The sequence below is a fragment of the Silurus aristotelis genome (genome assembly GCF_946808225.1).
Source record: "Silurus aristotelis genome assembly, chromosome: 15".
NCBI classification, from domain to species: domain Eukaryota; kingdom Metazoa; phylum Chordata; class Actinopteri; order Siluriformes; family Siluridae; genus Silurus; species Silurus aristotelis.
The window spans coordinates 23,616,480-23,643,327 of NC_139588.1; the positions used below are offsets into that span (position 1 = coordinate 23,616,480).

The window sequence follows — 26,848 nt, forward strand, 5'->3', positions numbered from 1 at the left end:
TAGCAGGAAAGGTTTGAACGGGGCTCTTGTGAGGAAAAACAGCCTGAAAGATTCCACAGAAAGCAGGAGAACCTTGCAGCGAATTCACAAAGTGTTACTGGAGCACAACCGCAAATCAGATCAGTAGCAGAGCCACAAGGACGAGGCAGATGCCTTGAGGTGGACCTCGGAGAAATCTGCTGGACCTTCCTGGTAGAAGTCCCCAAACTAGTAAAGAGAAAGCTGTTTGAGAGTGTAAATACAGAAGTTATAACTCTAACGCAGTAGAAAGACGCAACCTTGAGGTTTAGTTGAACCTGAGGATTAGTTAAACTTCTGGGAAAAAAACATTCTCAAGCTTTATACTCTTTCGTCAGGTGAATACACTCCAATACAAACTGCTAAATTAGCTATAAGACAATAGGCAACAAGACTCAAAAGCCAAGTCTCACATTTCCAATATTTTTCTCCAAACCAGAGGCAACCATAGTACTTGTTTTACACCTCCTTCTGCAGATTACTGTATGATTACTACCTGATCTCTGATGCTCACTGGGGGTGTTTGCTTCATGAAAGACATTGAATTTCTTATCAGAAAGTCGTTCAGAAAGCTCAAATCCCAGCACCACCAAACTGCCACTTGGGCAAAACCTGTAGCCCTTAACTGCTCAGATGTAAGTATGAGGGGGTATCAAAAGGTTTCAAGACTAGCTTTACTTACAAGAAAGTACTTATTAATCTGAGTTTAAACACTATCACCTGCAATGGTGTCAAAACAGCATTCTGGACTTCCATCTTCCAGAAGAGGGTGGAGTCAAACCACAGGAGCCGAATATGGCCAGTAGAATGGGGACAGAAGCTCGTAGAAGGTTTTTTTTATCTCTCATTGTCTTCCAGCATGTGGAAGGGCAGATGGTGGTAGATTTTGCTAAAAGGATGGAAATGGCAGTGGTGAACACGTATTTTAAGAAGAAGGAGGATCACAGGGTGACGTATAAGAGTGGAGGAAGGTGCACACAGGTGGATTATCTTCTGTGTAGGAGATGCAACCTGAAGGAGATTGGAGACTGTAAGGTGTTGGCGGGGGACAGTGTAGCTAGACAGCATCGGATGGTGGTCTGTAGGATGGTTTTGGAGGCGAAGAAGAAGAGGAGAAAAGTAAGGTTTGAAAGAAGAATAAGATGGTGGAAACTGAAGGAGGAAGACTGTAGTGTGAGGTTCAGGGAAGAGGTGAGACAGGGGCTTGGTGGTGGTGAAGAGGTGCCGGATGATTGGGCAACTACTGCAGGAGTGATGAGGGAGGCAGCTAGAAAAGTACTTGGTGTGACATCTGGAAATAGAAAGCAAGACAAGGAGACGTGGTGGTGGAATGAGGAAGTGCAGGAGAGCATTAGGGGAAAGAGGTTGGCAAAACAGAAGTGGGATCGACAGAGTGATGAGAAAAGTAGGCAGGAGTACAAGGAGATGCGGCAGCAGGTTAAAAGGGATGTGGCGAAAGCCAAGGAAAAGGCATATGAGGAGCTGTATAAGAGGTTGGACACTAAGGAAGGAGAAAAGGATTTATACCGATTGGCCAAGCAGAGGGACCGAGCTGGGAAGGATGTACTGCAAGTTAGAGCAATAAAGGATGGAGAGGGAACTGTGTTGACTAGTGAGGAGAGTGTGTTGAGAAGATGGAGGGAGTATTTTGAGCAGCTGATGAATGAGGAAAATCAGAGAGAGAGAAGGTTGGAGGATGTGGAGTTGGTGAAGCAGGATGTAGATAGGATTAGTAAGGAGGAAGTGAGAGCAGCGATTAAGAGGATGAAGAATGGAAAGTCGGTTGGACCAGATGACATACCGGTAGAAGCGTGGAGATGTTTAGGAGAGATGGCAGTGGAGTTTTTAACCAGATTGTTTAACAGGATTCTGGAAGGGGAGAGGATGCCTGAGGAATGGAGAAGGAGTGTGCTGGTACCGATCTTTAAGCATAAGGGAGATGTGCAGACCTGCAGTAACTACAGGGGAATTAAGTTGATCAGTCACACCATGAAGTTATGGGAAAGAGTAGTGGAAGCCAGGCTGAGAGAAGAGGTGACCATCTGTGAGCAACAGTATGGTTTCATGCCGAGGAAAAGCACCACAGATGCCTTATTTGCTTTGAGGATGTTGATGGAGAAGTATAGAGAAGGACAGAAGGAGCTGCATTGTGTATTTGTGGATTTAGAGAAAGCGTACGACAGGGTGCCAAGAGAGGAGTTGTGGTATTGTATGAGGAAGTCAGGTGTGTCAGAGAAGTATGTGAGGGTGGTGCAGGACATGTATGAGGACAGTGTGACGGCAGTAAAGTGTGCAGTAGGTACGACAGACTGGTTCAGGGTGAAGGTTGGACTGCATCAAGGATCGGCCATGAGCCCTTTCCTGTTTGCAGTGGTAATGGACAGGTTGACGGACGAGGTCAGACAGGAGTCTCCCTGGACTATGATGTTTGCAGATGATATTGTGATTTGTGGTGAGAGTAGAGAGCAGGTTGAGAAGAGCCTGGAGAGGTGGAGATATGCGCTGGAGAGAAGGGGAATGAAAGTCAGTAGGTGTAAGACAGAGTACATGTGTGTGAATGAGAGGGAGGGCAGTGGAGTGATGCGGTTGCAGGGAGAAGAGGTGGAGAAGGTGGAGGAGTTCAGGTACCTGGGGTCAACAGTGCAAAGTAATGGAGAGTGTGTTAGGGAAGTAAAGAAAAGAGTGCAGGCAGGGTGGAGTGGGTGGAGAAGAGTGACAGGAGTGATTTGTGATAAAAGAGTATCTGCAAGAATGAAAGGGAAAGTTTATAGGACTGTGGTGAGACCTGCGATGTTGTATGGATTAGAGACAGTGGCATTGAGTAAAAGACAGGAGGTGGAGCTGGAGGTAACAGAGCTGAAGATGTTAAGGTTTTCGTTGGGAGTGACGAGGATGGACAAGATTAGAAATGAGTTTATTAGAGGGACAGCGCATGTAGGACGTTTTGGTGACAAGGTGAGGGAGGCGAGATTGAGATGGTTTGGACATGTGCAGAGAAGGGACAGGAATTATATTGGTAGAAAAATGCTGAAGATGGAGCCACCAGGTAGGAGGAAAAGAGGAAGGCCAAGGAGGAGGTTTATGGATGTGGTGAGGGATGACATGCAGGTAGTTGGTGTAAAAGAGGCAGATATAGAGGACAGGGTGGTATGGAGACGGATGATCCGCTGTGGCGACCCCTAATGGGAGCAGCCGAAAGAAGAAGAAGAAGAAGTCTTCCAGCAACGTTCTTCCGTTCTTGAAGCAAGCGTGCCGCTCAAAACACCTCGAACGACTTTTAGCAGCGTCATTGTATGTCAAACGTATATCATGTCAATCTTCCCTGTGGCAGTTTTGCCCAGTTTTGCTCGTTGTTCTTCTTTGCTGTCCGTGACAAATTTGCAGATGTGGTAATGCACGTGGTAAGAACAGCACCAGTAACACCATTAGTCTCCAAACATTTGTGGTTAAGAACCCTTAACCATTGACTGCTCGGTTGTAAGTGAGCTCTGAAAAAGTGTGTCTACCAAATGCCATAAAGGTAAATGGACATTTTTACCAAATTTCTCTGCACAATGCTCCTCAATATTTGCATAATGTATCATTTGCAAAGAGCTGGTCTCTATTCATTACCTTATTCCTGCACTTTCTATACAACAGAATATTATATATAAATATAACCACATCACTTTGTTTTATCCATTCTACGTTGACTCCCAATCAAATCTGGAATTGATTATAAAATACTACTGCTGACATATAAAGCACTCATGCCACAGTACCTGAGCCTTCTTTGTTTAAAAGGTGCAGGCTCTTTGTTAGTACCTTGAACAGTAAAGCCTATAGCCGGGAGCAGAGCGTTCTCTTACAAAGCGCAACGGTTATGGAACGGTCTCAATTAGTGTTCCAGGACTCAAACACACTCTCAGTCTATTTTAAAAACATTTATTTAGGCAAGCCTTTTGTAAATAGGTTTTTCTTTTTCGTTTTCAGATTTGGAGTTATCATGTATATAAAGTTGCTTGGTGAACTGGGATGTTTGGATGCCATTGTGTTCTCATTCTTTTGCATTCACTCAGGTTTGTTGACGATGGCGTGGTAGGCCGTCTTATATCCCAGAGATCCCTATTGTCTGTGTTACCTTTCATTTAGTTACACATTAAACAGGCGTAACATTATGACCACCTGCCTAATATTGTGTTTCTCCCCTTTTGCTGCTAAAACAGTCGTGACCCCTCGATCATCAACAGCATGAACTTCTTTAGCAGTTTGAGCTACAGGAGCTTGTCTGTTGGATCGGACCACACGGACCAGCTTTCGCTCCTCACGTCCATCAATGATCCTCAGGCGCCTGGGACCCTGTCGCCGAGTCACCACTGTTCCTTCCTCGGAACACTTTTCAAATATACTGACCACTGCAGACCAGGAACATCCAACAAGAGCTGCAGTTTTGGAAATGCTCTGACCCAGTCGTCTAGACGTCACAATTTGTCGTCCTTGCCGTCAAGCAAATCCTTATGCTTGACCATTTTTCCTGCTTCTTACATCAACTTTGAGGACAAAATGTTCACTTGCTCCCTAATAAATAAATCACAATAAACCCACTAACAGGTTCCATGAGGAAGAGATCATCAGTGATATTCACTTCACCACTGAGAATGTTCTGACGTCTTAATGTTACACCTGATCAGTGTATACTGTCATAGCCATTCATTGGCTCTGTATTTGTACTCCGTATAATGACAATAAAGCTGAATTTAGTCTAAAAAAGGTAAAAAAAAACTTCCTGACTCTACATAGACGCTATGTCACGATTGTCATTTGTAGGTGCTTCATACTCATCACATATACTACACAGCAAGATGTTAGGAAGCTGGGGTCAAAGCATTGGTTCAGCCATGTTACTGGACCCCTGGAGCATGGAGGATTAAGGGCCTTGCTTAAGGGCCCCAAGTGCTTGGCAACACCCCTGACCTTTCGATCAGTAACCAATGAGCCACCATGTCCTCTACTGTATCTACTGCCTCTGTTTTAACTAGTGAATGTAGCCTGGTCAGCTACAGTTAGAAACAGTAGTAGTTGTAGAATATACTCTAGTTTTATGGCTCACAAGTTAAACACAAAATAGACTAATCCGTGTGACAATCAACAGTGTGCGGCTTTGTGTTACCTGCAACACACGATTGGTTCCGGTACGGGTTTTTCGAGACAAAGCGCTTGGAACTGTCACTTCACACTGTGAAATTGAGAAAGTTTCAATGCTAATGTGGCCCTAAAACCTGCCACAGGAATCGCAGCTCTGTTTCGCACTTGAAGAATATATATATAAAAAAAAGAAACGGTTGCTATGCTGGTGTGAAGTTACTGTAGGGCTACATTGAAATTCATTTCCGCAGAGTCTTAGCGAAGTCTCATCCATCTCTCTGTCTCGGCTCAAACCCCAACACCGCTTACAGTTTCACCTTTTTGACTCTTTAAGTTACTGCAGGGAGATTGATAACATCTTCATTTATGCATTTTCAGTCCTGCCGTCACTCATAACACCATCTACACCATGATACCATTTTGGTCTTCAGTGTGCGCCGTTCTTTTTGCTGAGATGAGGAACCTGCCCTACATATAACCTGCATACATTACATAACATGAAACGAGCCACTCACGAGGCATTCGTCTCAGCCTAAACAATAAGGGAAGAAAGGGAGCTGAGAAGCAGCAGAGCCGTGATCTTGCCTTGACAGGCTGACACGGAGATAACGAGGGCAGAAGAATCAGAGTCGCTCTCTCGGGGTGAGAAATAAGACCGGTCGTGTGAGAGAGCAGCTGAGCACACTAATTCATGAGATGTTCCTCTCTTGGTAATTACATCCTCATGTCTGAGTCCGCCATTAGTGCACAGCGGGAACCGACGTGTCCACCTCAATATGGACAGCTTGTCTTTCTTCTAATTAATTTGAACGTATGGTAAAACGTCTCCCCGAGAGAAGTAGAGAGAAAACGATCTGGGTGATGAAGGCTCAGCTAGATAAATATTCATTTCATTGATCAGGAACAGTGGTGTATCATTCATTCTGATACATTTGACTTCTCCAGCCTTGTCTGGTTCTTTTCCAAACCTTCACCACAAATTTGAAGGCACTAAACACAATTGTACCTTCATTTAAACTAGGAGACCCAAACCTGCTCCAGTGCCATGAAGATCAGTGTTCCATGGGTTGTTGAAGCTCTCCTGCTATAGAGCTATTGAACACCTTTAAGATGAATGTGAATTCCGACTACACCCAAGAAGTCTCCTCACCTCACCTACATCAGTACCTGACTTTCTCCACAACAAATCTAGTAGAACATCTTCCCAGAAGTCCGGAGGGACTTCCTACCTTTAAAAGCAAATTGGGACTCAATGTGGAATGGGATGCTCAAAAAGCATCCAGCAATCTTGTGTGTACAAACCTCCATGCAGTGTACCTTGAAGAAAGGAGGTTCAACTGAGGTAATGGCTGCTTAAAGCTGCTTATAAATTATAACTGGGCCTGTAGAATTTGCTGGTGGTTTTTAATTTGCTTTGGTTTGAGAAAATGTGGAGATATCTTCATTATCTTCATTAAACTCCCCATCTTGGTCAGGTTCTTGGTAAGTCTATCCATGGAATGTTTGGTTTAATGGTTGGTCAGTTGGTAGTTGTTAATTTAGTTGTTTGATTGGTTGTTTGTTTGGAAGTTGGTTATTTATAATTTTTTTAAAATGTAAAGCTTTATTTGCTTGAACATAAAAGTGTCACACTGCATCCAATCATCTCCAGGAACAATATTCAGATCATGTCCTGTATTGCACCAGAGCAGTGGCAGGTTCTAACAACCCCAGATGGACGTCAGGTGCCATTTCTTCCCCGCGGTGAGACCACTGTGCCATCTGTTGACAGTTTGCCATCCTGCCGTCATGGCTCCCATCCGACCTTCACACAGGCCTCCTCACAGGCACTTCAGCGCTCTAATTTAAGCAGCCTGTGAGACGAGGGCTCATTTACTGCAGAGCTGACAATTAAGACATGCCGCTTATCCTGAAGCCCAGACAAACCTGAATATGTGTCTCACTTGAAATTCCGCAGCAGGTCTGCTCTCAGACGCTGTCTCACTACAAACACACTTTAGCGTCCAAATAACAACCTTCTCTGACCCGAAGCTGGAAAAAAAATCTCAAGGTCTAATTGCTTCTCCGTTTCTGTGGGAACCAGACTTTTTTTGTGCAAAAAAAAAAAAAAAAAGGTCCATCCATGAAAGTGTCACCTCAAAACAGTTCATTGTGTTGTGAGTAAAAATTGTTTTTGTAGCAGCACAAACCAGCCAATAAAATCTATACGTCTACGAGCAGTTTACCAATAGATGCTGTACAGTTCAGATCTGATGTCTCCATGGAAACATTTTTATATGAAAATGGAATCTGTGAAGGTAAAACAAACTGCTGAGTTGAAAACAAACACGGCTTCTTCGCTTGCTCCTAAAGCTTCTGTAGAACCATAAAAATTATTGTTTTCTCTCACAAAATATTCCAAGTAGAACATTTTCTAAAGCTAATGATCCTCCAATACACCAGTAAAGAACCCCTGAAGAACCACATTTTGTAGATGTGTATGTATTAATTGGGAGAGTTGATGATCTGAACTGTTGGTTATTATGTATATTTCTGCTTTTAGCATATAGTTAGCAGACCAGCTAATTGGAAAACTGAGAGCCTATTAGCATGTGGGGTTTAAAGATGTCTTCTGCTTCTTTTATTTCTGCAAACATCTGTTTGTTTTGTTCTGCGTTTTTTATTCTTATATAGTTTAAGGAGTAGAGATTGAGCTTTAAGGATATTTATTTGTTTAACTCTCTCTCTCTCTCTCTCTCTCTCTCTCTCTTTCTCTCTCTTTCTCTCTCTTTCTCCCTCTTTCTCCCTCTCTCTCAATAGAAAAGGCTATTAGCCTGGGACTGAGGTGCCACCTGGGAATTTGTTTGGTTTGTTGGTTGCTTGTTGGGTAGATGTTTAGTTGTTTAGTTTGTTAATTTGGTGGTAGTTTAATTGGTTGTGTGGTTGTTTATTTGTCTGTTTGGTTGGTTGGTTTATTTCATTTCATTTGGTTTAGTGGTTGATGGTTGTTTATTTAGTTGTTTGTTTGTTTGTTTGTTTGTTTGTTTGTTTGTTTGTTTGTTTGTTTAAATGGTTGATTGGTGATTGGTTATTTATTAGTTGTTAGTTTTTCTAATATTAGTAAAAGTTTGTTTATTTTGAGGATGAACTCTTCTTTATGTGCATTTTTTTTGTTTGCTTGTTTGTTTGTTGTTTAATTTGGAAGTATGTTGTATATTTGGATGGTTGGCTGGTAATTGTTTAATTGGTACATGTTTATTTTGTTGGTTGATTGATTATAATTTGTCTCTCGTGTGCATTTTTTATCTGTAATTATTTGTTTGTTTAGTACTTGTTTATTTGGTTGGTTAGACATTTTTATTTAGTTGGATGGTTGGTAGTTTATGTATTTTTTTTGTTTGCTTGATTGGTTAGTTAGTTTTGTTTGTTGTTTCGTTGGTTGGTTGGTATTTGTGTATTTGTTTCTTTGTTTTGTATATTTTTATTTGTTACTTTGGGTGCTTGGTTGGTAGTTGTGTATTTGTTTCGTTCGTTGGTTGGTTGGTTGGTTGGTTGGTTGGTTGGTTGGTAGTTGTGTATTTGTTTCTTTGGTTGGTTGGTTGGTTGGTTGGTTGATAGACTGGAATTTGCCACTCGTAAATATTTTCTTGCTGCTGCTGTGTTCTCTGTTCTCCTTTGTAGCTCGAAGGATTCTAACACATGCCACAAACACATGCTAGTCACTGATCCTAAAAGCTAAACATCACACTGGGCTAGGTGTGTAAACTGCACTGTGTCTACATGAGTATATCATTTATTTTTAACATATCACTTAACATCAGTGCTATCAATTATTCTCTCCTTCTGTAGGGAAACGGAGTCGGAAACGTCCAACGCTGTGTTGATGGAGCAGAAATGACTTAGCGCTCTATATTCTGAAAGCAAGGTCACATGGTGGCCACAAGGTCAATGCTGTAGACTAATCCAGTGAATAATGATCCTGAACTAATGCTAAACCTCTCAGTCCGAGCCTTTCATTAAATATTAATATAAAAAAAAACAGAAAAGAATTCACAACCCTAGCGTATTAATGGATTACTGGACACTCAGGGAATCTTTTTTTTTTTTATGTGGAATTTACCTTATTGAAAGATTTTTTTAGTTTTTTACTCTGACAGTTGTTTTAGCCACAGCATTATTTTTCATTCAAAGATTTCATCTTTGCTGAAGGACTTTATGATGTAAAACTCGATTCCTGATAAAACACTATGTTTAACCCTTGAGCTGTTTAAAACAAGGCCAGATGCAGAAGGTGGGACTTCACACGATATGCAGCTTTATAATGGCTCTATTTATACCAGGACACAAAGGGTCACAGAAACTCATTCTCCCAGAACTAACTCAGATCTTTTTTGGTCCAGCATCTCTACATACTGCTGTCTTGAATAGTGGAAAGTGTGTGATTCTGCATCACTGACATGCTTCTGATAGAACACCCAAATGCTGGTCCAGAAAAAAAAGAAGAAATGATTACCTGACTATCTCACGTCCCTGATTAGACCTACAAGCAGCTCTGGTTCATACCTGAGCTCGTTGTTGCTGAAGGGATCTACTGACGGTCGTCACACTCCACACACCCTCCAAATACTGCTGAGCATAGATGGGCAACGGAGTCACAATCGCATGGCAGCTCGGCTTGATGTCCACGCCAGCAGCTCCAGACTTGATCCAGCCCATTTCTTTACGTTTGATGCAAGTCGCTGGTTCGGTTTGATTCCTTGAAGGAATTTGTATGGTGGAAGATGAAAAGCCTTGGCTCCCCCTGAAAGGTCTCTGTGAAGATGCACCAAAATGAGATGCTTGCTGGCCAGCTAAAGATTCACGCTCTAGGTTAGCGCTACCATCAAGAGACAGACCCAGAGCTGAGTGAATAGCCAAGCGGCGTAGCTGGTGTAGAGGAGTTCCACACACTTTACAGCTTCCAGAACCCTGACCACTTTGAGACCATTCTAGAGCCTGGAGCTTATCAAGAAGGAGAGCTGGGTCAAATCCTGGGTCCTGTGAGAAAGAAAGAGAAGGGGTGATTAGATTAAAAAAATCTCTCTTTGAAAGAACATTGGATGTTTGGTGTGTCCTTTTCTATGTTCTAAGTTTAACTGTATCCAATTCAAGAGGATTTGCCTTTAAGAAAAAGTAGAAGATTTTAGAAAGACAGAGCCTCTAACTATGCAAAGAACTGCTGGGGAACCCTACTATCAACATTCAGACATTTTGCAACCGATCAAAATCTATTCTACTGAATCATATGCACATGAATCATTATTTCATTTCTTTTTTCTATGGTCATTTACACTTTATAAACTACAATCACAAAATATCCACTGGACTTTTTTTTCAACATGCTGTCATCCTTCACCACCCAAAGCCATTCAATTAAATCGAGTCAAAGCAACGAAACAGCAGCTTATAAATCAGCAGGTAATGATCTTTGTAGGAGAGCCAAACGAGACATGAAATAAAACTGTTAAGACATCAGATACATTAGACGTGTGAAACGTGTGGAACCGTAATAACCCCCGGAAGCCGCACATTAGCTGGAAATATCAGGTGCTATCTGCACGGAAAGGTCGCTATAGCCCAGGAATTCAATAATTTTCTATACATGTTCGGGTTCAGAGAACTCGACACTATCAGCGTCTCACTCCTGACAGTGTTGCTGTGCAGAACTCCGCAGAGAAGTGGAGGGGAAAAAAAGCTGAGTGATAGGAAAAGAAATAAATAATACAAAAATCAAACACCTACAGCTGTCGTCCACGTATCACAGAAGATACAGGAGAAGATAAAAATGCGGGTGGAGGCAGTAAGAAGAGATAACCTGCTCGCCCTCTACTATCCACATCCGATATGAAAAATATTCGAATAAGGCTGTAGACAGAATAGAAAAAAATGATTCTAGACACTTAAAGAGGCTCTGATGCAGGTTCCTCATGCATCTCTAAGTACATGTGAGATCAAACGGCACATTGAAGATCCCCTCATCGTGGTATTTGAGGTCAGTTCTTCAAACATACATGCAGATGGTATGGTATGGTAAAACGACCTTCAATAATAAAAATGTCATGTCGTTTTGGTGTGTTTACTCCATTGTATCTTCTCTACCCACAATGTCCTCCTGATAACTGGCTGATCTTCGACCAAATAAAAAAGCAATGGGAATTCATCTCCGGTTGATGCTTAGCTGCATAGTATCTAATCAAACTTTCTGACACGTTGTTATTAACCCTTCCTTCTCCCATTCACAGTCAGCGCTAGACACCATATTACGATGTATATCTACTGCGCCAGCTTTTGGTGTTGAGGAGAAACAGGGCGGGTCGAGGAGTCATGCTTATTGAGTGCTTTTGTCTGGAGTGCTCTGTAGGGGAGTCGGAATAAAGCCAACATGCCAGACATTTGCAATCTGCTCCAGACATAACCCCATGCATCCCAACCTGTTGGAGCCGAACCTCCAGCCTGCCGACCGTTCAAGTGTGGATGGAATCAATACATGTCTTTATAAACTTCTTTTCAATAACTAGACAAAAGAAATGTTTGATGAAAGACTTTAAAGGTCAAAGCGATGGAGCTGTACAGTGATTTCATTATTCCAGGACGTGTGATACGCATATACATCAAGCAGATCTATCATATACATTTAAGATCCCATGTCATATGGAGATTTGACATTGGACCTCTTTGAGTGGCATGGAGAAGCTGGTGTTGGATTTATGATGATCTCAGATGTTGAGCTATTTTATGAGTTGCTCAGTAGCTCCTGGTTCCAAAATGTCAACTGACTATAAAAGACTGTAGAAAGAACATTACTCATAATCTCACACTCCAGTGCTCATGTTAGTTCTCACGCTCTAGTGTTCTGTAGTGTTTAAAGACTATAATTACACTCTTGATGTCACCCAAATGAGGATGAGGTTCTGATTTTAAGTCTGGTTTCTCTCAAGGTTTCTTCCTCATAACATTTAAGGGAGTTTTCCCTTCCCCACAGTCGCCCCAGTCTTCAGCATCAGTGATAAACACACATCGTTCACCTTCACTCTTAAATTCTCTAAAGCTGCTTTGAGACAATGTCTGTTGTGAAAACGCAATAAAAATCAACTTGACTTGACTTTACATGACATGCCATGTCTACTCAACAGGCAAAAAAAACAGTTACGTGGCTCTAAAAATGGCAGTAATGTATTACTGAGGGAATCAAAAGTGTTTTTTTTCTCTTAAACCTGTTTGAGTTTGTCAGTTATTGCCTGAGAGAATCAATAAAAGTTCTACAGATGATTAGCAAAAAGGCTTCCGTTTTAACCCAAACCTAGCAAAATAGTTCCCACTGTAGCTAAAGGGTTCCAGTTTACAGGACAAGATTTCCAATTAAAACAGGGATTAACAAAATGATCCAGTTTAAACCAAATCTAGCAAAAGAGCTCTGGTTTAACCCCAAAGTGACAAAAGGGTTCTAGTTTAACCCAAAGCTAGCAAAAAAGGGTCCAGGTTAACACAAAGCTACAAAAAGTGTTCCATTTTAATGAGAACTAGCAAAAGGGTTCTGGTTTAAAACACAACAACAAAAGGATTCCATTTAAAACAAGACTTACCAAACTGTTCCAGTTTATTCCAAAACTAGCAAAAGGGTTATGCTTTAACTCAAAATAAGCTAAATTCTACCAGTTTAACCCAAAATTAACCCAAAATTAGCATAAGGGGTTTCAGTTTAACCCAAAAATAACAAGAGATTCAGTGTAAAATGCTAAATAGTTCCAGTTTAAAGCACAACAACAAAAAGTTTCCAGTTAAAACAAGAATTACCAAAATGGTTCCATTTCAAACCAAAGATAGCAATAGAGTAACCCAAACATAGCAAAACGGTTCTGGTTTAAAGGAAATCAGACAGACAGACAGACAGACAGACAGACATACAGACAGACAGACAGACAGACAGACAGACAGACAGACAGACAGACAGACAGACAGACAGATAGATAGATAGATAGATAGATAGATAGATAGATAGATAGATAGATAGATAGATGATAGATTGTCCTATGCACTGTGACTACACTTATACCTGTAACCTGAAAGTTTTTTTGAACATCAGACAGATAGACAGATTAGACAGTCATATAGATCAGACAGACATGTCATCTGTTTCCCAAACAGCTTGTGTGTCACTACTCCTGAACACTCTGAGGTCAGGGGTCCATTACTCGCGAGTCAGTGGTGCTCAATGAGCCGAGGGCCTCCAGGGCGACGCCCCACGTGTGTCTGCATCAGCCCCTGCATTCTTATAGACCAGACAGCGGATAGCGAGACACACTTTAGGAGGGTTTTCATTAAAAACTCCACCACCTGTGCTGCTCTTTTCACCACCGGAGAAACACAATAGAGAGGCTGAAGTGTGTGAAAAGGCTGATATACTGAGCCAGCTGTGAACATCGTAAACTTCCTGTTTCTGTTTTCTCATCTGAAACCTGCACAGCAACAATATGGCTTTCACAGCTTTTAAACAGACTCTCTGCAGGTTCATAGAGACGCCACACCGGTGCAGAAACCCGCTTCCTGCTTTCATTACACAGAGATTAGTTGTGATAAACACTGCAGAACCACGACGATGTGTGCAGTCAAATCTTTCTCCTTTCGACTGCCTCAATCTACACTAAAGAAAATTACTCCCAAATCACAGCTCTGATGGAGCCGAATCAATTCCTGAAAACAGGTTATAAATGTAGCAAAGCGGGAGGAAGCGTGCGCTTTTCAAATAAATTATACAAATTACAAGAGGGGAAAAAAGGAAAGGGGGTAGATGGAAAAAATGGAAAAAAAAAATAGGGGGAAAAATGTATAACAATAAGAGAACAAATAGAAGGGAAAAAACAAATGTAAAAAACAACAGACTTGTACAAGACCCAATATTTATATACATATATATACACAGTACAGACCAAAGGTTTATATATATATATATACACACACAGTACAGACCAAATGTTTGGACACACCTTCTCATTCAAAGAGTTTTCTTTATTTTCATGACTATGAAAATTGTAGATTCACACTGAAGGCATCAAAACTATGAATGAACACATGTGGAATTATATATGGAATTATATACCTAACAAAAAAGTGAACTGAAAATATTTCATATTGTAGGTTCTTCAAAGTAGGCATCAAGTCAAGTCAAGTCAAGTCAAGTTTATTTGTATAGCGCTTTTCACAACAGACATTGTCTCAAAGCAGCTTTACAGAAAACAACAGTGAAGGTGAATGGTGTGCGTTTGTCGCTGATGAGCAGCCGTGGCGACAGTGGCAAGGAAAAACTCCCTTAGATGATATGAGGAAGAAACCTTGAGAGGAACCAGACTCAAAGGGGAACCCATCCTCATATGGGTGACATCAAAAGTTTGGTCATAAATCTTTCAACAATACAGAACAATTTGTGATTATCATAGATCCAGCATCAGCTTCTCCATGCCAGGGCCTTTAAACACTCGGCATCTACTTCTCCATGATCATCCATAGGTCCATAATCTTCACGAGGTGGGACGTGACTGGAGCTGGCCAAACCTCAGGATGCCTCGGGATGGGGAGAGAAAGAGAAGCAGTGGAGAGGAATTAGCGTAGCTGCTGTTCATGATATTAACAGCACAAGTTGATAATGTGCATGTGATCAGATGTTCTGGAGCACAAGGTTGTGATGTGATGTGTGTGATGTGTGTTATGTGTAGGCTTTGCTAAAAAGATATGTTTTTAATCTGCACTTAAACTGGGAGAGTGTATCTGAACCCCGAACACTGTCAGGAAGACTATTCCAGAGTTTAGGAGCTAAATGTGAAAATGCTCTACCGCCTTTAGTGGACTTTGCTATTCTAGGAACTACTAGAAGCCCAGAGTTTTGAGATCTCAGGGAGCGTGACGGATTGTAGCGTGTTAAGAGACTGGATAGATACATGGGAGCCAAACCATTTAGTGCTTTATAAGTGAGTAGCAGTAGTTTGTAGTCTATTCGAAACTTAATAGGAAGCCAATGTAGGGACGATAAGATTGGGGTTATATGATCGTATTTTCTTGACCTAGTAAGAACTCTTGCTGCGGCATTCTGAACTAACTGAAGCTTGTTTATTAATGATGCAGGACATCCACCTAGTAATGCATTACAGTAGTCTATTCTAGAGGTCATAAACGCATGGACGAGCTTCTCTGCATCAGATATAGATAACATATTTCTTAGCTTAGAAATATTTCTAAGGTGAAAGAAGGCTGTTTTTGTAACTTGATTGATGTGATTTTTAAAAGATAAGTTGCTGTCTAAAATAACTCCCAGGTCTTTTACCGTTGAACTAGTAGTTACAGAACAACCGTCTAAATGCAGGCTGAGATGCTGGAGCTTCTGTGTACTATTTTTTGGGCCGATGAGCAAAATCTCCGTTTTATCAGGATTTAATAGCAGAAAGTTATGGGTCATCCAATCTCTTATTTCTTCAACACACTCAGTTATGTGAGCTAATTGAGCTGTATCGCCTGGTTTGGATGAAATATATAGCTGGGTATCATCAGCATAACAATGAAAGCTAATTCCATGCCTTCTAATAATATTTCCTAATGGAAGCATGTATATTGTAAAAAGCAGGGGTCCTAGAACTGACCCTTGTGGCACGCCATAATTTACTAGCATTATCCTGGATAGCTCTCCATTTAAATCTACGAAATGGTAACGATTGGACAGGTAGGATTTAAACCAGCTTAATGCCTGTCCCTGAATACCGATGTAATTCTGTAAGCGATCGAGGAGAAGATCATGATCTATAGTGTCGAACGCAGCACTAAGATCTAGTAAAACTAATAGGGAGATGTAGCCTTGGTCTGAAGCTAAAAACAGGTCGTTAGTGATTTTAACTAGAGCAGTTTCTGTGCTATGATGGGGCCTAAAACCTGACTGAAACTCTTCAAAGATATTGTTCTCCTGCAAGTGGTTACATAACTGGGCAGCGACAATCTTTTCTAAAATCTTAGACATAAATGGGAGATTTGAAATTGGTCTGTAATTCGATAGCGTGTTTGGATCCAGATTAGGTTTTTTAATGAGGGGCTTAATAACTGCTAACTTGAGGGATTTAGGGACATGACCTAACGATAGTGAGGAGTTAATAATATTTAAAAGAGGCTCACCAGCTGTATATAACACTTCCTTCAGTAGTTTAGTGGGAATTGGATCTAACTGACATGTTGTTGATTTAGCTTTCATAATAGCATCATACAGCTCTTCCTGTCCTATACATGTAAAACAGTGTAGTTGTGGGGTTGTAAGTACGATTGTGTCGGGAGATGCTGTCAGAGGTTGAACTGCCACAATTGTTTTTCGAATGTTATCTATTTTTTCAGTGAAGAAATTCATAAAGTCTTCACTACTAAACTGTGATGGAACACATTTTTCAGATCCCTGATTTGTTGTTAATTTAGCGACTGTACTGAAAAGGAACCTGGGATTGTTTTTGTTATTTTCTATGAGTTTGCTCAGGTGTTTAGCTCTAGCAGCTTTTAGCGCCTGTCTGTAGCTAAGCATACTGTCTTTATACGCAATTCTAAATACCTCCAATTTAGTTTTCCTCCATTTTCTCTCCAGATTACGTGTTGTTCTCTTTAGGGCATGCGTATGACTATTATACCAAGGTGCAGGTGCTTGTTCTCGAACCTTTTTTAACCGGATGGGGGCAACAGTGTCTAAAGTGCTAGTGAGGATAAGGTCTATGTTGTTCGCCATCTCATCAAGATGATCAGCATTTATGGGTTTAATGTGAAACTGAGATAAATCAGGCAGGTTATTTATGAATCTGTCCTTAGTGGTTGGAATAATAGTCCTACCAGGTCGATAACGTGGTGAAACACGGTTAATCTGCTCTACCGGTAGTGTGTACAGTAGGAGATAATGGTCTGTGATGTCATCACTCTGGGGTAAAATATCTATATCAGTGACGTCTGCTCCGTGGGATATTATTAAGTCTAGTGTGTGGTTAAAACGGTGGGTTGGTCTGGTGACGTTTTGTTTAACTCCAAAAGAGTTTAGTAAATCGACAAATGATAATCCTAGGGCATCGTTTTCATCATCTACATGAATATTAAAATCTCCTACAAGCAGCACTTTATCAAAGCTGATCAGGAGGTCTGAGAGAAAACAAGCAAACTCATGAAGAAAATCAGCGTAGGGTCCTGGGGGTCTGTACACGGTGACCAGAGCGAGTTTTCTATGCATCTCTGAAAGTGCAATTTTAAGAACGAGCACTTCAAATGATTTAAAGCTGAATCCTAATCTCTGACTAACATTAAGAGAAGCACTATAAATGGTTCCTACACCCCCCCCACGACCAGTCTGACGGGGCTCATGCTTATAAACATATCCTGACGGTGTCGACTCGTTTAGACCCATATAATCACCTGGTTTAATCCAGGTCTCAGTGAGACAAGAGAATACCAAGAGTGTGCAAAGCAGTAATCAAAGCAAAAGGTGGCTACTGAAGAACCTACAATATGACATATTTCAGTTGTTTCACACTTTTTTGTTATGTATATAATTCCATATATAATTCCACATGTGTTCATTCATAGTTTTGATGCCTTCAGTGTGAATCTCCAATTTTCATAGTCATGAAAATAAAGAAAACTCTTTGAATGAGAAGGCGTGTCCAAACTTTTGGTCTGTACTGTATATATATATATATATATATATATATATATATATATATATATATATATATATATATATATATATATATACAGTACAGACCAAAAGTTTGGACACGCCTTCTCATTCAAAGAGTTTTCTTTATATATATAATATATCTAAAAAGAAAAAAAACAGTTAATACAGAACTTTTTGTATGTATTTACTGGCTATAAATTTTTTTTTTTTTTTTTCGATATTTCAATAAATAAATAAATACCAGTATAAAATATGATTAAAGATCTTTCGAAAAATAAGACTCATAAATTTTGTATTTTTTTTTTTTAAATAAACAAATCTTTTCTTTCTAAGAATCAAAAAAAAAAGAATCAAAAGATCAAAAAGTGAAATTCTTAAAAAAAAATACAAGAAATAAATAAAAAGACAGTGAAACGGAGCACAAAACGAAGAAGAGAAAAGCCAAAAACAATCAAATAAATGTGCACTTCCTCAAATCCACACCTAAAATAGATCAAGAAAAAGAAAAAGGGAATAGAGTGCAATACAAAATAAAACTTGGTGAGATTAGCGCTATGCACAGTGTAACAATAAATAAATGAAAAAAATAAAAGGATTAAATAATTGAGGAAAATCTAAAATAAAGAAGAAAAAGAAGTAGAGCTTCTTTTATCTATACTGACTTTTTATGCTGAAGTTTAATGCACATGAAAAACAAACAAACATAAATAAACCATTTTCTGTGTTTGAACAGATTCAACTGATTTTTTTTTTTTGACCTCCTCACTTCATCTCCACACACCGTCTCCACACACCGTCTCCACATGCAGCTGAATCTGAGTCAGTAACGTAAACCTCCTTTAAGAATAAATGCATTATTGATAAGACTTGTATCTCTCCAGGATTTCACCACTCTGATTACTCGGATGTGAGAAAAGTCCCTCGCTACACCCCACCTGACCGTGACCATGCCCACCCTGCTGGAAATCTCTCACACACCAAAACATCATCACACATAATGATACCAGCATCGGCTTTACCTTGTGATGCAGAAACGTCCGATCGGAGCGACCCGGTGTGTTACTCTGACACACTTCTGATCCTGTTTCACTACTAAACCCGCATTGTGTGTGGACGCGAGAGGATTTCACACTCATATCATAAATCACTCCACACAATAAACACTGTTTTGTTCTTTATGAGTGCGGTGGCAAATGGAATATTGGGGGTGGGGGCATCGGGGCATCGGGGTCTTCATTAATGCCTGAATTTGCGACTGTGGGAATGTGGCGCTAAACAACTTGTAAAAACCCGAACTAGAGCTGAGGATCAAGTTCAAGTGAACACTAAATAAATGTAAGTCCAGTGAGGGATTTGTGTTCCCACTGCGTCATGAGTCTGGGGTTAGGGGTTTAGGATTAAGATCCAGTTAAGGTATAGATTTGGTCAGGGTTTAGATTTGGGTTAGGATTAAATTAGGGTTATGATTTAGAATAGGATAAAGTTTGGGCTGTGAATAAGGTTCAGGTTGGGTTTAGACTGTGTTAAGGTTAAAATAAGATTAGGGTTAGGATTAGGATTGGGTTTGGGCCATGATTAAGGTTCAGGCTGGGTTTAGACTGTGTTGGGGTTTAGATAGGATTAGGGTTTAGATTAGGATTGGGTTTGGGCCATGATTAAGGTTCAGGCTGGGTTTAGACTGTGTTGGGGTTTAGATAGGATTAGGGTTTAGATTAGGATTGGGTTTGGGCCATGATTAAGGTTCAGGTTGGGTTTAGACTGTGTTGGTGTTTAGATAGGATTAGGGTTTAGATTAGAATAGGGTTTGGGCTGGAATTGGGGTTTATATAATATTAGGTTTTAAAATAAGATGGCAGTTTGGATTGGCTTTAACGTTTAGAAAGGGTTAGGGTTTTAATAAGATTTAGGGTGGGGTTTGGGCTGAGATTGAGGTTTGGGGAAGTTTAGGGTTTAGAAAGGGTTAGGGTTTTAATAATATTTGGGTGGGGTTTGGGCTGAGATAGAGGTTTTGGGGAAGTTTAGGGTTTAGATAGGGTTAGGGTTTAGATAGAGTTTGAGTTATATAGGGTTTGGATTTAGATAGGTTTATGGTTTAGATATAATTTAGGGTTTAGATTAAGCTTGGGGTTGGGAAATGATTAGAGTTTGGGCTGGAATTAGGGTTTAGATAGAATTAAGGTTTTAGAGGGAATTAGGGTTTAGACTAGGGTAGCAGTATGGATTTAGTATTATTGTATAGATAGGGAATGAGGGTTTAGATCTGGATGCTAGGGCATAGGACCTGTTCAGAGTTACAGTTTTGGTTTAGGTTTGGGTTCGAGGTGTTTAATCTGGGGTTGTGGTTTGGCTGCAGTTTGGGTTTGAGCCAGAAAGAAAATTCTTTTGGATTAAAAAACTTCCCCAGTGTGAACTCTGTAATCACACATGGTTACATTTACACGCTCCAGAGTCTGTTTACCAAATGACGATTTAATGATTCACACAAACAGAGAGAGAAAAACGCAGACAGTGTCGCAAAGTAATTTATATATAAATAATATTCCCCCTGAGCCTGAGCTCGTTCACACGTGACTTTGTTCACACGTGACTCTGTTTACACATTATACAGAACTGGGAATATATATATATACAGTACAGACCAAAAGTTTGGACACGCCTTTTCATTCAAAGAGTTTTCTTTATTTTCATGACTATGAAAATTGTAGATTCACACTGAAGGCATCAAAACTATGAATGAACACACGTGGAATTATATATATAACAAAAAAGTGTGAAACAACTGAAAAATGTCATATTGTAGGTTCTTCAGTAGCCACCTTTTGCTTTGATTACTGCTTTGCACACTCTTGGCATTCTCTTGATGCCTACTTTGAAGAACCTACAATATGAAATATTTTCAGTTCACTTTTTTGTTATGTATATAATTCCATATATAATTCCACATGTGTTCATTCATAGATTTGATGCCTTCAGTGTGAATCTACAATTTTCATAGTCATGAAAATAAAGAAAACTCTTTGAATGAGAAGGTGTGTCCAAACTTTTGGTCTGTACTGTGTATATATATATATATACAGTACAGACCAAAAGTTTGGACACACCTGCGAATTCAGATTCGGGTTGCTGACAGGTTTATACAGTATATATATATATATATATATATATATATATATATATATATATATATATATATATATATATATATATATACTGTATAAACCTGTCAGCAACCCGAATCTGAATTCTTGTTAGTAATCTGAAAAAAGACGACGTCGTGAAATGCAGACGCTCACGGGTGATACAGCAGTGTGAAGTAATGGTACTGTTTTTATTAAATCATAAAAATAGGTTGGTAAAATTCTATATTTATATAATTTATATATTAATATATAAATATTTAATAAATGAATAAGAATAACAATTTTTTTTATTAATTTTTAAAAGAAATAAAATACAAAGAAATTGTCAGATTCATTCAAATAAAATAAAAAAAAGAAATTGACAAAAAGAGACAATTAATACAAATAAATAATACAAATGATAATAAATTTGATTACATTCATTATTTTTTCCAGCCACAATTAGTATTGTACATAATGTGGGCAAAAGAATTGGGACACACAGTATATTTTCCAGGCGTGTGGTTCGTCTGCACCCCGGTTATTAGTGTTGCACAAGCCAGTGTACTCTTAGTGCCGGTCCCAAGCCCGGGTAAATGGGGAGGGTTGCGTTAGGAAGGGCATCCAGCGTAAAACATGTGCCAAATCAAATATGCGGATCACAAATGAGAATTTCATACCGGATCGGTCGAGGCCCGGGTTAACAACGACCGCCACAGGTATCGTTAGCCGACAGGGTACCGGTGGAAATTGGGCTACTGTTGGCCGAAGGAGGAGAAGGAGAAGAGGAAGATGTCTACAGAGATGGCAGGGAAAAGAGAAGTGTGGGAGAGTGGAGGTTCGGGTTGGTATTTAAATGTTGGCACTATGACTGGTGAAGAGAGAGAGGGAGCTGATATGATGGAGAGTGATGTGTTCAGGAGACCAAGTGGAAAGGGAGTAAGAGCAGGAACATTAGAGGTGTTTAAACTGTTCTATCATGGTGTGGATGGAAAGAGAAATGTTGTAGAAGAAGAGGAGGAGAGTGAAGACTAAAAGAAGAATAAGATGGTGGAAACTGAAGGAGGAAGACTGTAGTGTGAGGTTCAGGGAAGAGGTCAGACAGGGGCTCGGTGGTGCTGAAGAGGTGCTGGATGATTGGGCAACTACTGCAGAAGTGATCAGGGAGACAGCTAGAAAGGTTCTTGGTGTAACATCTGAAAATAGAAAGGAAGACAAAGAGATGTGGTGGTGGAATGAGGAAGTGCAGGAGAGCATAAGGGGAAAGAGGTTGGAGAAACAGAAATGGGATCGACAGAGTGATCAGAAAAGTAGGCAGGAGTACAAGGAGATGCGGCAGCAGGTAAAGAGGGATGTGGCGAAAGCCAAGGAAAAGGCATATGAGGAGCTGTATGAGAGGTTGGACACTAAGGAAGAAGAAAAGGATTTGTAGCGATTGGCTAGGCAGAGGGACCGAGCTGGGAAGGATGTGCTGCAAGAGGATGAAAAATGGAAAGTCAGTTTGAGCAGGTGACATACCGGTAGAAGCATGGAGATGTTTAGAAGAGATGTAGTAGAGTTTTTAACCAGGTTCGTTAACAAGATTCTCGAAGGTGAGGGGATGCCTGAGGAATGGAGAAGGAGTGTGCTGGTACTGATCATTAAGAATAATGGTAACTACAGGGGAATCAAGTTGATCAGTCACACCATTAAGTTATGGGAAAGAGTAGTGGAAGCCAGGCTGAGAGAAGAGGTGACCATCTGTGAGCAACAGTATGGTTTCGTGTCGAGGAAGAGCACCACAGATGCCTTATTTGCTTTGAGGATGTTGATGGAGAAGTATAGAGAAGGACAGAAGAAGTTGCATTGTGTGTTTGTGGATTTAGAGAAAGCGTACGACAGGGTGGAGAGAGGAGTTGTGGTATTGTATGAGGAAGTCTGGTGTGTCAGAAGTATGTAAGGGTGGTGCAGGACATGTATGAGGACAGTGTGACAGCATTGAAGTGTGCAGTAGGTACAACAGGCTGGTTCAAGGTGGAGGATGGACTGAATCAAGGATCGGATCTGAGCCCTTTCCTCTTTGCAGTGGTGATGGACAGGTTGAAGGATCATGTCAGACAGGAGTCTCCATGGACTATGATGTTTGTGGATGATATTGTGATTTGTGTTGAGAGTAGGGAGCAGGTGGAGAAGATCCTGGAGAGGTGGAGGTACACGCTGGAGAGAAGGGGAATGAAAGTCAGTAGGAGTAAAACAGAGTACATGTGTGTGAATGCAAGGTAGGGCAGTGGAGGGCTGCAGTTGCAGGGAGAAGAGGTGGAGAAGGTGGCGGGTTAGGGTTCGGGTTAGCATTGAGTAACGTGGCATTGAGTAAAAGACAGGAGGTGGAGCTGGAGGTAGCAGAGCTGAAGATGTTGAGATGTTTGTTAGGAGTGATGACAATGGACAGGATTAGAAATGAGTTTATTAGAGGAACAGCGCATGTAGGACATTTTGGAGACAAGGTGAGGGAGGTGAGATTGAGATGGTTTGGACATGTTCAGAGGAGGGACATGGGGTATATCAGTGGGAGAATGCTGAAGATGGAGCCACCAGGATGAAAGACCAAGGAGGAGGTTTATGGATGTGGTGAAAGAAGAAATGCAGGTGGTTGGTGTGAAAGAGGCAGATGTAGAGGACAGGGGGGCATGGAGACAGATGATCCGCTGTGGAGACCACTAATAGGAGCAGCCAAAAGAAGAAGAAGAAGAAAAAGAGATGTGGTTCATCTGCAGTTTTTAACACAAGTGTGGGTGTAAAACACATCCTTGAATGCAGCATGAAATCTTCTCTTTACCTGAACTAGGAGACCCAAACCTATTCCAGCATGACAATGTTAACCCTGTGCACAAAGCCATCTTCATGAAGATATGCTTCAATTAAGTTGGAGGTTGAAGATCTATGGCTATAGAGCTCTTGAACACCTTTGGGATGAATGTGAACGTTTACTGCACCCCAAGTCTCCTCAACTTCTCACCTACATCAATACCTGTAAATGAATCTTTACAAAACTCCACAAATTCTAGTGGAACATCTTCTCTGAACAGAGGAGCTTAATATAACAGCAAATGGGAACTCATTGTGGAAGGGGATGTTTAATACGATATTCATAGCAATCTTATGGTGAGGTGACCACATACTTTTGGCCATAATTTTCTCCACACCAATTTGAATCTGCATACAGGTGTGTGAGTCTGTAAAAGAAAATAAGGGCAGATCAGTGTGGGTGTGGCTTTGAGAATGCAGATGCAAAATGTGGGCGTGTTCCATACATGCAGATTTTCTTTTATTTGTGAGTTTGTCCCTGATTTACATAAATATGTTTATATTTACACAAAAGCCGATTACTGTCGTGTGTTCTTATATCTGATAAACCGACAGAGCAGATAGATTTTTTTTTTTTTTTTCAGTAATGAGAAAACACTTTTGTGAATGAGGACAGAGACAAATTATACTTTGCTCTTCTTCACACACACACACACACACACACACACACACACACACACACACACACACACACACACACACACACACACACACACACACACACACAGGGAGCCATTGTATTTGAAACACCATTAAAATGATTTAAAGCTGAAATTACATAAACACACACACACACACACACACACACACACACACACACACACACTCTCTCCCATGACATCTGTTTTCTGGAACATCACCTTATTAACATGTTTACCTTTTTTACACTGTTTCTTCTAACTTTCTTACTGTAAATCTCATAATTATTTTGGTGATTTTGTTTCAATGAAAGACAAAGTAAATAAATGGTGGAAAAGAAAAGAAAAAAAAAGAAAAAAAAAGAAAAAAAAAGAAAAGAAAAGAAAAGAAAAGAAAAGAAAAGAAAAGAAAAAAAAGAAAAAAAAAGAAAAGAAAAGAAAAGAAAAGAAAAGAAAAGAAACGAAACGAAACGAAAAGAATAAGCAATTAGTTAAGAAAAGTACGTTTTTTTTTTACTCTGAAAATAAACAACTAAATAAATACCAAATTACCAAAATAAGGAAGGAGGAAGGAATGACAAAAGAAACAACATGATCTTATAACACTATTAACCTCTGAGCTGTATCTCCTATAACACTGTGAGCTGTATCTCCTGTAACACTGTGAGCTGTTTCTCCTGTAACACTGTGAGCTGTATCTCCTGCAGTAACACTTTAAACTGTATCTCCTGCAGTAACACTTTAAACTGTATCTCCTGCAGTAACACTTTAAACTGTATCTCCTGCAGTAACATTGTCAGCTGTATCTCCTGAATTAACACTGTGAGCGGTATCTCCTGTAACACTGTCAGCTGTATCTCCAGCAAAAACACTGTGAGCTGTATCTTTTGTTACACTGTGAGCTGTATCTCTTAACACTGTGAGCTGTATTTCTTGTAACACTCTAAGCTGAATCTTCTGTAACACTGTAAACTGTATTTTCTGCAGTAACACTGTGAGCTTTATCTCCTGTAACACTGTGAGCTGTATTTTATGTGGTAACACTGTGGGCTGTATCTCCTGCAGTTACAATGTGAGCTGTATCTCCTGTAACACTGTGAGCTGTATCTTTTGTAACACTGTGTAACACTGTATCTCCTGCAGTAACACTGTGAGCTGTATCTCCTGTAACACTGTGTAACACTGTGAGCTGTATCTTCTGTAACACTGTGTAACACTGTATCTACTGCAGTAACACTGTGAGCCGTATCTCCTGTAGTAACACTGTGAGCTGTATATCCTGTAACACTGAGCTGTATCTCCTGCAGTAACACTGTGAGCTGTATCTCCTGCAGTAACACTGTGAGCTGTATCTCCTGTAACACTGTGAGCTGTATCTTTTGTAACACTGTGTAACACTATCTCCTGCAGTAACACTGTGAGCTGTATCTCCTGTAACACTGTGTAACACTGTGAGCTGTATCTTCTGTAACACTGTGTACCACTGTATCTACTGCAGTAACACTGTGAGCCGTATCTCCTGTAGTAACTGTTACGCACGGACGAGGCGGAAAGCGGAGCTGTGCAAAACCAGGGTTTTAATGACAGAATGGAGTACAGTCAAATGAGCACTAACACAACCAGAACAGAAACCCGGAGCGAAGCGGCAAAAGCAAAAGGGCTGAAACGATAGTAGCGTGTCGATAGAGCAAGCAAACTGGCAGCAGAACGGGAAATCGTAGAGCTGACAGCTTGAGTCCAATAGGGCAATAACGGACGGTGTTGGTGGGAAGCGAAGCTGCTTATATGGGAGGGAGTCTGAAAGAAGTCAGGTGCGCCGAGTTAGTAATCAGGCGAGAAGCTCCGTGTTGGCGGGGCATGTGCGGGCGGGAGTGCAGGGTGCTCCCTGACAGTAACACTGTGAGCTGTATATCCTGTAACACTGAGCTGTATCTCCTGCAGTAACACTGTGAGCTGTATCTCCTGCAGTAACACTGTGAGCTGTATCTCCTGTAACGCTGTGAGCTGTATCTCCTGTAACACTGTGTAACACTATCTACTGCAGTAACACTGTGAGCTGTATCCCCTGTAACACTGTGTAACACTGTATCTCCTGCAGTAACACTGTGAGCTGTATCTTCTGTAACCCTGTGTAACACTGTATCTCCTGCAATAATACTGTGAGCCGTGTCTCCTGTAGTAACACTGTGAGCTGTATCTCCTGCAGTAACACTGTGAGCTGTATCTCCTGCAGTAACACTGTGAGCTGTATCTCCTGCAGTAACACTGTGAGCTGTATCTCTTGTAATGCTGTGAGCTGTATCTCCTGTAACACTGTGTAACACTGTATCTCCTGTAACACTGTGAGCTGTATCTCCTGTAACACTGTATCTCCTGTAACACTGTGTAACACTGTATCTCCTGTAACA

The 26,848-nt window shown here is 40.6% G+C and overlaps 1 protein-coding gene across 1 annotated transcript in view; it reads right to left on the reverse strand.

Moving 5' to 3' along the window:
* kif26aa (kinesin family member 26Aa) overlaps positions 1 to 26,848 on the reverse strand; it is a 104,295-nt gene that overhangs the window by 53,015 nt on the left and 24,432 nt on the right. The window contains exon 2 of the mRNA XM_083562582.1: positions 9,685 to 10,158. Coding sequence (XP_083418708.1) covers positions 9,685 to 9,837 — 153 coding nt within the window. The 5' untranslated portion in view covers positions 9,838 to 10,158. The remainder of the gene's footprint in view (positions 1 to 9,684; positions 10,159 to 26,848) is intronic.